The following is a 12,773-nucleotide window of genomic DNA, read 5'->3' on the forward strand; positions in this document are numbered from 1 at the left end:
TTCTGTTACATTACGCAACAAAAACATCAACAATTTAATATGTTTATAGAAATAAGCTACTGTGGTCGTGGCTGTTAATGGAGTTTAGCCTCCAGTCGTCTGAGGGCAGTTTATAAAGGCACATAAAAATCCAGAAATGATATATTCATATGTGATGGACTGGCCACGTGTTCAGGGTGTACCTCATCTCGAGCAGCTGGGATAGCCTCCACCCCCCCCTGCAACCCTGAATTAGATTAAGCACATATAGAAAATGGATGGATGGTATATTCATGTCAAATGTGATTAATTGGTATGTTTAACCCCAAATTAATTCCAAGCAGAACAGCCGAGTTGTAATTTCCAAATATTAGCTCTAACCCTATAAGCCAGAAATACACTTAGCTTTTAATTTGTGCATATGCTGCCTCGTGTATCCTGTGTCTGTTTGGAGCGTCAGCTGTGCACGTCTTCATATATTAACCTTATGCAATGTACAGTTACCAGATGCTTGACATCCTTAATCAAAAGGCGTTACATGGGATTTAGTGTAATCCCATTATCGTGATCTGAGCATCAGCCAAATGCAAACCTCCTTTATCGGCTTCGTGCTTCTTATTTACATCCTGCGAATCCAGAAGTTCTGTGTGTTCTGAGTTCTTTGGTGTGCCCAAACTGAAGCAAGTGTGTGAAGTTATTCCCCAGTTAGCCCCCTAAACGTGTGGTTAAAAAGCAGCGATACAGTTTGAATGTCTGTAGTATCTGGCTTCTTCAGGAAAACATCCAGTCCTTTACAGAAGATATCCAGACCCAAATATTGGACAAAGTGAAGGTAGTTATGTCAAAGGATAACAATGTTTATTTGATATATTACCTTGTTTTTTAATAATTACCTTAAAAGTAGCATTTCAAGCTCAATTTGAGCAGAGACTTGGTGTTTGTATTAAGTGTGAGTTACGCTCTACAAGAGAGATTCATCCCTTTTGTTACCCCAAGAAAGTAAATAATTCGGTTTGTCTGTTTAGTTACGGTGTTTCTAACTCTGTAAGGAAGAGGAAGACAGAAATCAACACCAGGCAGGTGAGAAAAACAGGTTCTGGTTTGAGTACAGCTGCAGGGTTCATGCATATTTCAGTGTTCTTTGTGTGTTTCGTGCTGCTGTACGGTTCAGTCAAAGCTGTAATACTCAGTCTTTGTGGTCAAGAGATGCTAAAGAGCTCACAAAACAAGATATTAGAGAGTTGTGAAAAGACAAAAAAACAGGTCAAATAAATGTTTATCCAACAGCGTTGATGCAGAGTTTCAGTCGGCTTCAGTTCCACGATCTCCCGCAGAGGAAGTTAGAAGCAGCAGAATATCTTCAAGGCTTTCTCACACAACTTACAAGCTTGGTTCCCTTCCCCTGCATGTATACTGGGACAAGGACGCTATTCCTTCTGAATTCCCAGCTCAAACTCTAATCTTAGTTCGAATCATCTGTTAAAGCAACTTTGGAGAAGTTTGTGAACCTTTAAACTATGTTAATCTGACTCGTTGTGTGGCTGCACATGGAGATCTGTTTTTGTGACAGTGGTGTTACGAGGAGCTTAAAAATAGCCAAACTCTCTATTCCTGTTACTTTAATAACTTTACTGACTGATGCACGTCAGTTTTCCTGAAGAGCAGCAGTTTTATTGCATCCAAGATCCCAAACAGACTTTCATATTCTTGGCATCAAAGCTGGAAGTGTTCAGCATGACGAAAGCCCAGAGTAAAGCAATACAGGCTGTCTTTGGTTCCCACATGCATGTTTTTTATTAAACCAGAGAGCTAAAGCTGTTAGTTCTGTGTCTATTAGGGGATTTTTCAAATTAAGAAACAGTGTAAGAGGATCATTTGTTTGAAGTTTTTCGCTCATGGGGGAGCAGGCTTTTGTTTTTTTCTGTCAATTTGCTGTGTGAGTCTGCATCCCCGCCGACTAAAGCTGCTGCTGTGAATTGTGATCAAGTGTTGTTATTCAGGGTTTCTGAGGAAGCAAGAAAGCACCAGGGATCAGGAACCTTCTTTTAAAGTTAATTTGCTTTGTGATTTGGTGGAAGAAGTCCTCGTTGGTCTTTGTCAGCAGCTGTGTGGGAGTAAACAGATGGTTTCAGGGGGCACAGGGGATCTCATGTCTTTTTGTTTTACTGCTATTTTGCTTCATAAATTTGCACAACGCATAAATATCAACAGAAAAACATTTCTCTGAGTAATTTCATATATTTTAGAGCACAGTTTGGCCTCCTGAATTAAGTAGCGTACTCTAAAGAACAGGAACCTTATGAGGGGTCTCCAGAGATAGTTTTATCCCAGAAAGGTCCCTGTCTGGGGGGGGGGGGGGACTCTGCATGTGCTGTCAGCTCAATCCCCACAAAAGTAAATCACCATTTTATTTGTCTGGAAACCACAATTATTTACAATGTCTGCATGCCTTAGATACCTTTTTTAATGTTTTTTTCTGACACATTCACCAATAACTCTTATTGATAAAGTTAGTTGGGAAAGCCTCTTATTAGGATGACTCTAACACATCAACTGACGTTTAAGACACCGATATTAGGGTTTCTTTGACTACGTGGGTGCACCAAAGACACTTGGCGCTGTTCAGAAAGTATTTGGGTTTGAATACTGTCACGGACCGTGAAGATACAGATGCAGGGTCGTTTCAAAGTCAGAATGTTTATTTACAATAAACAGCTTAAGTTTCTCCAGGACTGAGCAAAAACAAGAGGCTGTGAAAAACCTGAGGCACTCTCCTCAATAACCGTAGAGGCTGGTGCAGCTATGAAAATGATAAAAAAAAAACTCACTTCACTACAGGAGGAGAACAGAAAGGCTGTGAAATGGTAACAAATAAACTTCTCACTCTCTCCTAGTGAGGCGGAATAAACAAAAGACGCTCTCGATTAACGGAGGCAGAATCACTAATAAACACAAAACTTTCCACAAAGGGAGGCACCATGAAACTTAACAACTAGGCTCATCTTTAACGGAGGCCCAAAGATCTCTATGAACCAAATACAAAACTCTCCACTAACGGAGGAACTGTGAAACTTTAATGATAACTCAAAACTCAACTCTCCTTTATCAGTTCTATGAAACAAAACCAAAATCACTCCTTAACAGATGAACAAAACAGACTGAAAACTTAACTATGGCTATGGAATAAACAAAGATAGCTCTGCAGGAGGATCGCTCAGCTACAGGCTCACGGTTACATGGATTCTATGAAATAAGAACATGGACCGGTGGCGACACACTGGCACAAGACAAGGGAGACGCAGACTATTTGAACACATGAGGAGCCAAAGGGGAACAGGTGGAAACACTTTGGGAATCAGGGAAGACGATCAGACGCTTGACAGGGGAGGAAGGGAAAGGTACCTGAAACGAGAGGGAAGTTAGTGTTTCAAAATAAAAGGAAATGATGAGACAAGACATGAATCTAAACATGAAACGTGACAAATACATGATTTACATAAGATGCATGTTTATCAGGAACCATCATTGTGCCATGCGGTGACCTAAATGCACATGATGCATGAGTTTGTTTTCACACATTTTGCCTGTGACTCGGCTGAGTGTTAAAGTGTGCTTTGGATCATTGAGCTTATGGATAGATTCACCAGACTATTAAGAATAATTCCCCCCTGTGGAAGGAGCATGAATGGAAGATTTAAATGAGATTCTTCAGGACTCCAATAGTTATCTCATCACTCTATTAGAACTCAATATCATCCATCCGCTGGAGGAATTGTGGCTTGACCTCTATGTCCTCTGGGACTGTCCAGCAGTACAGAGATAGTGGTGTGATATAAAAAGGGAGAATGGAAAAAATTCTGCTCACTTTCATTCCTTTGGATCTAATGTCTTTGGTGAGTATTACCTCAGAATCTTATAGAATTAGACCAAAGATATATACTTCACATATGAACTGAAGGAAAGCTCCTCCACCGACACAAGCAGGTCTTTATAATGGAAAACGTGACATCTAAACTTTCCATTCAAAAAAATGTTCATGTTGTATTTGTATGATATGAATATAAGAAAATAAAAAAGCTCATTGTAATCTGTAAATAAAGTCTTTTCCTTTATGATCCAGCAGTAGATGCTAAGTGTCAGGTTGACCTAAAGCATGATGTGGTAACATCTCAGTAAAAAAAGCTAGCATTATGTTAGCTACGTTCCTTCAAAAATGGAGGAAATTAGCGAGCAAAGCCTTCATAAGCGGAAAATCGTGACATGAAATAAACAAGGAAGCTGTGTTAGTAGGTTTTTGAATCCAATGGTGCAGTAACCTACTAATATAATGTTGTTTGTTGGCTTTGCACAATGTCGTGTTACTCTAAAACATCTCACAAGTCACCTGCTAGCTAGCTGTACAAGTGGCACCATGGCAACGGGGCACCACCTCTAAGCAGTTCAGCACAGCAGGTCCTCTGTCAGAGACTCGTAATAAATCAGATTTAAATGCACAAATATGGTGCCCATTGGTATTATCTTGGGAGAAAGGTTTCAGAGACTTATTATTCAATAGGACGTAAATGTTCAGTTTGCACTAAAATGCCAGAAAAACCACGTTGGAAAATTATAAGACAACACTAAAGAATAAAAGCCTGATCTCATCACAGACAGAGTGGCAGCCCTACTCTGTAGCTATATAAGCATCTGACCAAGTAGAAGCTGATTAGTCAACCCATTATTCCCAGGGCATCAAATGTTGCTGTTGCTTTAATGTTTGAGATGTCAGCTCCTGATACATCATGACTTCATTGGACTCTAAAAGTAAATTAAACTGAAGTAGCAGCAGCCAAACATCAGACCGAGGTTTTAGACGACCTTTATAAAGCAGTTGTTCTCTCACAAATGTGTTTAAAATACACCAGTTCATCAAGTTAATCTCGTTTGTTGGATAATGAAAAGCTTTCGCTACCTTCTGCAATTAATTTGTAAGATAAAACAGCATTTCATCGCCGTTTTCACCCATCGTGCACGGCAGTCCTGTAGATTTTCAGAGACGCTCTGAAGAGGGAGCATTAAGAAGCCAAATGTCTGCAACATTGCTGAGATTTTCCAGTCAGCTTGTTGTAAAACCTCCAGAAGATCCCCGACCGAGACAAAGCGTGAATGTAACACATCTCCAGCAGACAGTATCCTGCTGTGAGCTACATGTGTGAACTGTGGCTGAGACCGAATAGCTGAGACGTTCTCCTGGAAGTCTGTCCGATGAGAATGGGATGGATTATTATCAACAGGTTCAACACATCCGTTTCATGGCTGCTTCTTTACAGCGACACAGTTCTCGTTGATATTTCTAAACCAGCAGCTGCAACAGCTGCTTCGGGATGTTTCTGCAGGTCTTTGTCTTCAGCCACAGTGTTGCCTGAACTACTGTCCAACATCCCAGAGGGACACAAGCTACATATTTAGCTTAATTTATGTCACTGTGCTGCTATGTTTTGTATCACTGTTGGAAGTTATTGGAAAAAGAGATTTCCTGAAATGTTTTGAGGGAAAACACCCAAGTTAAAGATTATGGGTTAGAACATTTCATGGAGACATATCTTGAAGCATAATTTGCATCTGTCCATGCTAAATCTTTGCTCCAATATCAATCAAAGCCCCTTGAAATTGGACATTTGCTGGTATTCAGTCCTCTTTGCTGCAGGTGAATTTGTAAGCTCTGCAGGTAAAACTGCTGTGAAAGAAAAGCAGCAGAGAGGGTTTAAAGACGGGCTGAGCACCACTCTGCATCACACTGACACGGTGAGAGAAAATCAAATCCTTTCTTGTCAGATTTGATTGACATATGAGCAGCTGTTTGATCCTCATAATCACTCAGCAGATAAACAGCTTCTTCTTTTGGGAAACCAAATACCAAATGGCTGCTGTTTTGTCAGGCGCTTCCATAGGCAGCATTGTGCGGATTACCTTTAAAACACTCAAGAACATCGTGCAGCGAGGTACCTATTAAGCATGTAATCTTTATTAAGTCATAATGTGGAGAAAAAAGATCCTTCACTGCCAATTTCTGCTGCCTTCTCAGCAGAATTATTTCCCAGAGCCTTTGTAATTGGGGCCATAATAAGTGGTGATGATAACAGTGGAGCTCTGAAAGAAAAGACTCCCTTGGGATGGATTTCATTACACGTAACCATGGTGATAATGGTGGTTAAGATCACTCGTAAGTTCTGAAAATTTAGAAATGATGTTCTGGGTTTTATGAAACACTGCTAGAGACTGAAAAATAATAAGCTGACAGACATTTATTAGTAATGAATGCAGCGTTAAAACCCAACACCGTGTCTTCAGTTCATAATCGAGACAAAATAATGATTCAGTCTTTTAGTTTGTCCTGATGTTTTTGAGGCTCCAGCGTTTCCTACAGACTTTCATTTATGAGAATACTCAACTTGATTAAGAGTGTTCCTTCTAAAATGATTTAAAAAGAAGCTTTAATTAACTTCCAGCTCAGCAGAGTTGGACTAACAGCTGCTTTCAGTTCTGTAGCTGCAGACAAATAGTTCCCAGCGATGCATCAGCAGGTTTCAGCAGGTTTAGCATTAAAATCTCTGGTAATTCAGCTGAAATGATGCCTCTGGCTGGAGGATTTAATCAGGTGCAGCAGACAAAGCTCATCAACTCAGCTGATGGGGTCATTTGTTCAAACAGGAAGTGTAAAAAGGTTTCAAATAGAAAATGAGGGATTGTGATTTTCTTAGAGTTAATCTTTTCTGCTAAGTGCCCTCAGATTGGATGCTTCTTTTTAGGAAATGAATCACTCGGCTCCAAAGGTTTGGATCCTTAAAGACCTCAGACCTGAATATTAACTTAGTATGAAACAAAGAAGAAGAAGAAACAAAATGTCACAAATGTGGAAAAATCAGGCCGAATTTTCCATCCTTTTAGGCTTTTATTCAAATATGAATATTTATGAATCTGAATATTTACAGATGGTTTAAGCCTCTTTGTTGGTGGTTTTTCTTCTGTTATTTTAGGTGCCAGTAATGGTCTGTCCAGTCTTGTTTAAATGTGTTTACAATCATCTGATTGGCTATGCTGGAGAGAGACAGAAGAATCAGTCCTGTGTCAAATGACTCAACATCGACATCAATAAGAACGTATTTTCACTGTGACGTTAATCCAGTTGCTACGATGCTTCATCCACTTAACCACGTTGGAAATTACATTTCTAAGACGTCTTGTAGGCCTGTCACGGTTAAAAAATCATCATGAATTGATTATTTAATCGTGTCTGCATAAACCTCTTTGTTCAGATTTATGAAAACAGCCAAGTCATAAAAACAGGAATGTTTTTTTTTTACCATCTGCTAGTTTACATCCTTATAATGATGCCATCACGATGCTCATCTGTCTTCTGTCACATTTACCAGCTGCACTTGTGTTGTTTAGAAAGTCTCGTACACACTCGATAGTTCATAGTTATGACAACTGAAGGTGAACTCAAATGTTCTAATTGTTATTGTGTCCCATCAGCCTTGTTCTAAGTGTCAGAACTAGTTTGTTTCAAAGTAATTGTGTTTGTGAAGCTGGATATTTTGTCCTTAATAACTTGAGTCAGCATTTGAATCTTTACCTTGAGGAGCAAAGGCCCAAAACATCTCTTCATTTTCAAATAGATCTTCGATGCAGCAGAAATTATTAGTAAAATATTCCCATAAAGTTGCATGTTTTTCCTCGGAAACCAGCAGCACAGAGACCATTTTGTGTCTGGATGACGCTGGAGGAGCTCCAGCAACAGCAGAGTTGGTTCAGTCACTCTGACTGCGGTTGAGAGATGATTAGCTTCTAAATATTAGAATATTAGTGACAGCAGACTGTGAAAAGAAAAATGAACGCTTTGGCATTTAGAGAGAATGTCTCTTCCTTAAAATATCCTCCTGATTTATGCCTCGTTTGTGCAGCATTATCTAACATCCAACTGATCAGATGTCAGCTTGATTCACTATATTAGAATTACTTTAATAATCTTTTTACTTTTATTTCTGCAGACGTATTCAGCACCAGACACTGAGCTGAATTTCATGAAATACAGTGAAACTGAGATGAACTGAATTAGTACAACAACGTATACCAAGGCACATCTTATCTGATCTGAAATAAATCTCTTATTCCCCTCAGGTGGACCCCATGTTCACGGTGCCAGCTCCCCCAGCTCCAGGCCACCCCGGGGCCCCTGGATGCTCCCTGCCCTCTGTCCCCTCCTTCTCCCCTCCAGCCCTGCCCACCTCAAACCCCAAGCAGCTGGGGGTGAGGACGAGGTCCATCGGCACCAACACGCAGGATGGAGGCGCCGCAGGGGCGTCGGAGGGTGACTCGGTGTGCCTGGGGCCATGCCAGCCCGGGACGAGCGTCAACTTGGAGGGGATTGTGTGGCACGAGACAGAAGAAGGTGAGAAGTTTTTCAGAAACTCTGAATGTCTCACTGATAATCGCTCCAACGCAGCACTTTTTTTACTGTCCAGAGTGTGCAGTTTTAAGCCACTCGTCATTCTTTACAGTTTGCTTCCAAGCAGCCAGACAAAGTGATCATGAGCAATAGTTCTTCAGGCTTTCTGAAGGTCTTTCAAAGTTTTTCTTTGGACATTTCACTGCTGTTTCTCAAATTTCAGTCCAGTCCTTGTACCTGATCGTTTTCAGAGGATTTTCTTTGTTCAGCTACTTAACTCTAACCTATGAATCATTCAAGCAGAAATTGGATCTTTAGGCACTTTGTTACCAGCAGCCTGTCACAAAGACACATCATTTGTTCCCATTTCTTTAGTTGCATCTATGAAAAACAGCAAAGAAAACACAGTTTGACAGACAGAAAATAGGATTTCTGCAGCAACAAGGTGATTCCCAAAGAGCTATTAGCTGAAAACTTGGCATATCTCAGCATGGTGTGCAGTGTGTCCTTAAAACATTTGAGGAAACTGGACAAGTGGAGGACAAAAGAAGAAGTGTCAGGCCTAAAAAACTATCTGCAGCAGATGAACAGGATCTGAAAGTGATGTCCTTAAGAAAGAGGAAAAAATCCAGCTGTGACCTGACAGGACCTGAGAGATGCATCTGGACCTTCAGCTGATCCATCTACTGTTGGCCCAAGCCTCATCAGAAATGGTCTCCATGGAAGGGTGGCTGTCAAGAAGCCATTCTTAAGGAAGGGAAACAGGGAGAAAAGGCTGAGCTGTGCCAAATGACACAAGAAGTGGACTGAAAATCAGTGGCAACAGGTCTTATGGAGGGATGAATCCTCCCCAGAGCCCGGACCTCAACATTATTGAAGCAGTGTGGGATCATCTGACAGAGAACGGAACAAAAGGCAGCCCAGATCCAAAGAAGAGCTTTGGGATGTCCTTCAAGAAGCCTGGAGAACTATTCCTGAAGACTCCTTAAAGAAATGACAGAAAGCTCGTCTCAGAGGGTTCAGGCTGTGTTGGAGAATAAAGGAGCTCAGACCAGATATTCACTTTAAAGCTGCTCAGAACTGTACTAAAACATCCTTTGCTTATCTACTGTATTTATATTTATATTTGTTTGCATATGTTTGAAAAAATCCCTGCAACTGTTCTGGACTTTAGCAAAGTATTTAATATTTGAACAAAGCAGATCACAGGCGCTGTGGCCTCATCCAGCAGAGCTACAACGAATGCTCGGCGTGGATCTTAAAAGAAAGCTTCAGGTTTTGGCTCTTTTTTTCCATCCTGACACCAAGTGTTTTTTCTTTTAATGTGTTGCACGCTGCAGCTTTAGTCCACGAGCACAAACTCTGCAAAGCACCGCTCTTATTCTTCCTGTTCGTGTGACATGTTTGTTTTCAGAAAACAACTAAATATTTTACGGAACTAATCATGTTAGTTCATCTGTTCAGTCCTTAATTACGCAGAATGGCTTGAAAGCTCAGGTTTCTCTTTTTCAAGTGCACACTTCATCGAGCCTGAATGGATGAAGAGGTCCTCATCACTTCATTTAGCTTTTCAGAGAGCCGACAGACCCGACCAACACCACCTTTTTATGCTCACTGTGAACTGTCTGCTTTTTCACTTTTCCCCAAAGCAGTTTTTCTGTGTTTCAGGTGCTTTTGTCTCTGTGTTTCAGGTGCTTTTGTCTCTGTGTTTCAGGTGCTTTTCTCTCTGTTTCAGGTGCTTTTGTCTCTGTGTTTCAGTTGCTTTTGTCTCTGTGTTTCAGGTGCTTTTGTCTCTGTGTTTCAGGTGCTTTTGTCTCTGTGTTTCAGGTGCTTTTGTCTCTGTGTTTCAGGTGCTTTTGTCTCTGTGTTTCAGGTGCTTTTGTCTCTGTGTTTCAGGTGCTTTTGTCTCTGTGTTTCAGGTGCTTTTGTCTCTGTGTTTCAGGTGCTTTTGTCTCTGTGTTTCAGTTGCTTTTGTCTCTGTGTTTCAGGTGCTTTTGTCTCTGTGTTTCAGGTGTTTTTGTCTCTGTGTTTCAGGTGCTTTTGTCTCTGTGTTTCAGTTGCTTTTGTCTCTGTGTTTCAGGTGCTTTTGTCTCTGTGTTTCAGGTGCTTTTGTCTCTGTGTTTCAGGTGCTTTTGTCTCTGTGTTTCAGGTGCTTTTGTCTCTGTGTTTCAGGTGCTTTTGTCTCTGTGTTTCAGGTGCTTTTGTCTCTGTGTTTCAGGTGCTTTTGTCTCTGTTTCAGTTGCTTTTGTCTCTGTGTTTCAGGTGCTTTTGTCTCTGTGTTTCAGGTGCTTTTGTCTCTGTGTTTCAGGTGTTTTTGTCTCTGTGTTTCAGTTGCTTTTGTCTCTGTGTTTCAGGTGCTTTTCTCTCTGTTTCAGGTGCTTTTGTCTCTGTGTTTCAGGTGCTTTTGTCTCTGTGTTTCAGGTGCTTTTGTCTCTGTGTTTCAGTTGCTTTTGTCTCTGTGTTTCAGGTCTTTTTGTCTCTGTGTTTCAGTTGCTTTTGTCTCTGTGTTTCAGGTGTTTTTGTCTCTGTGTTTCAGGTGCTTTTCTCTCTGTGTTTCAGTTGCTTTTGTCTCTGTTTCAGGTGCTTTTGTCTCTGTGTTTCAGGTGCTTTTGTCTCTGTGTTTCAGGTGTTTTTGTCTCTGTGTTTCAGTTGCTTTTGTCTCTGTGTTTCAGGTGCTTTTGTCTCTGTGTTTCAGTTGCTTTTGTCTCTGTGTTTCAGTTGTTTTTCTCTCTGTGTTTCAGTTGCTTTTGTCTCTGTGTTTCAGGTGTTTTTGTCTCTGTGTTTCAGGTGTTTTTGTCTCTGTGTTTCAGTTGCTTTTGTCTCTGTGTTTCAGGTGCTTTTGTCTCTGTGTTTCAGGTGTTTTTGTCTCTGTGTTTCAGGTGTTTTTGTCTCTGTGTTTCAGGTGCTTTTGTCTCTGTTTCAGGTGCTTTTGTCTCTGTGTTTCAGTTGCTTTTGTCTCTGTGTTTCAGTTGCTTTTGTCTCTGTGTTTCAGTTGCTTTTGTCTCTGTGTTTCAGGTGCTTTTGTCTCTGTGTTTCAGGTGCTTTTGTCTCTGTGTTTCAGGTGCTTTTGTCTCTGTGTTTCAGTTGCTTTTGTCTCTGTGTTTCAGGTGCTTTTGTCTCTGTGTTTCAGGTGCTTTTGTCTCTGTGTTTCAGGTGCTTTTGTCTCTGTGTTTCAGGTGCTTTTGTCTCTGTGTTTCAGGTGCTTTTGTCTCTGTGTTTCAGGTGTTTTTGTCTCTGTGTTTCAGGTGCTTTTGTCTCTGTGTTTCAGGTGTTTTTGTCTCTGTGTTTCAGTTGATTTTGTCTCTGTGTTTCAGGTGCTTTTGTCTCTGTGTTTCAGTTGTTTTTCTCTCTGTGTTTCAGTTGCTTTTGTCTCTGTGTTTCAGGTGTTTTTGTCTCTGTGTTTCAGGTGCTTTTGTCTCTCTGTTTCAGTTGCTTTTGTCTCTGTGTTTCAGGTGCTTTTGTCTCTGTGTTTCAGGTGTTTTTGTCTCTGTGTTTCAGTTGCTTTTGTCTCTGTGTTTCAGTTGCTTTTGTCTCTGTTTCAGGTGCTTTTGTCTCTGTGTTTCAGTTGCTTTTGTCTCTGTGTTTCAGGTGCTTTTGTCTCTGTGTTTCAGGTGCTTTTGTCTCTGTGTTTCAGGTGCTTTTGTCTCTGTAATTACCTTAAAGACACTGAAGCTGATTCAGAAACTGAAAACATGTTGGCGACAGTGTTGTAGCGGTTTCATTGTTTGAACCTTTTCCTCTTCATTCTGAGTTTTAGTGCTCATGCACTGAGTGGTGGAAATAAGCAGAGATGTGAACAAAAGCTTGAAAAAGAAAGTGACAGAACCTTTAGTAAGAAGGTCAAACATCTTCTGAAGCTTCAGTGATGGCAGATGCATGAAAGGCCTCAGCAGCTTTTTGTTTTTCAGTCGTTCTCACGTTTGAGTTTATTTGTGTTTATCCAACTTTCTGAGAGACTGACAGTCACAGATGCAAGGTGACCCTTCCTCCAAACTCTGTGTGTGAACAATCGGGTGCAAATTTCCAGCAAAAGGCACATTTCAGCATCCGTCTCACTGAAACTGAAGACAGAACTTATTCATCCAGGGAGGCTGGAATTGGAGACTCTTCATTTAAAAGCGTCAGAGGGGCTCTTTCCAAATGTCTAACAGCTCCCAGTGAACAGCATGTCTGGACCTAAAGCTGAGTAAATATTTCTATCTCTTGAGAAATGGGATTTCAGCTCTGCTGGACTGTTCTGTGTTTGCAGAATGAGTCCAAGCCAGAAGAACAACAGTACCGGTTGTTTGACAAAACAGCCCGTAATCCAGGACTGTTGTCTGTGTGTGAGAGTTTCGGAGCTGAATGTGGCGGCTGTCTGGTCGTC

General features: G+C 41.0%; 1 protein-coding gene across 2 annotated transcripts in view; it reads left to right on the top strand.

Annotated features, from left to right (window-relative positions):
- znf608 (zinc finger protein 608) overlaps positions 1 to 12,773 on the top strand; it is a 67,817-nt gene that overhangs the window by 18,953 nt on the left and 36,091 nt on the right. For both annotated transcript variants that reach the window (XM_072387266.1, XM_072387267.1), the window contains exon 2: positions 8,140 to 8,410. In XM_072387266.1, the coding sequence (XP_072243367.1) occupies positions 8,140 to 8,410 (271 nt within the window). The remainder of the gene's footprint in view (positions 1 to 8,139; positions 8,411 to 12,773) is intronic.

The sequence above is a fragment of the Leuresthes tenuis genome, unplaced genomic scaffold (assembly GCF_036924035.1).
Source record: "Leuresthes tenuis unplaced genomic scaffold, fLeuTen1.0.hap1 SCAF_6, whole genome shotgun sequence".
In the NCBI taxonomy this organism is placed as follows: domain Eukaryota; kingdom Metazoa; phylum Chordata; class Actinopteri; order Atheriniformes; family Atherinopsidae; genus Leuresthes; species Leuresthes tenuis.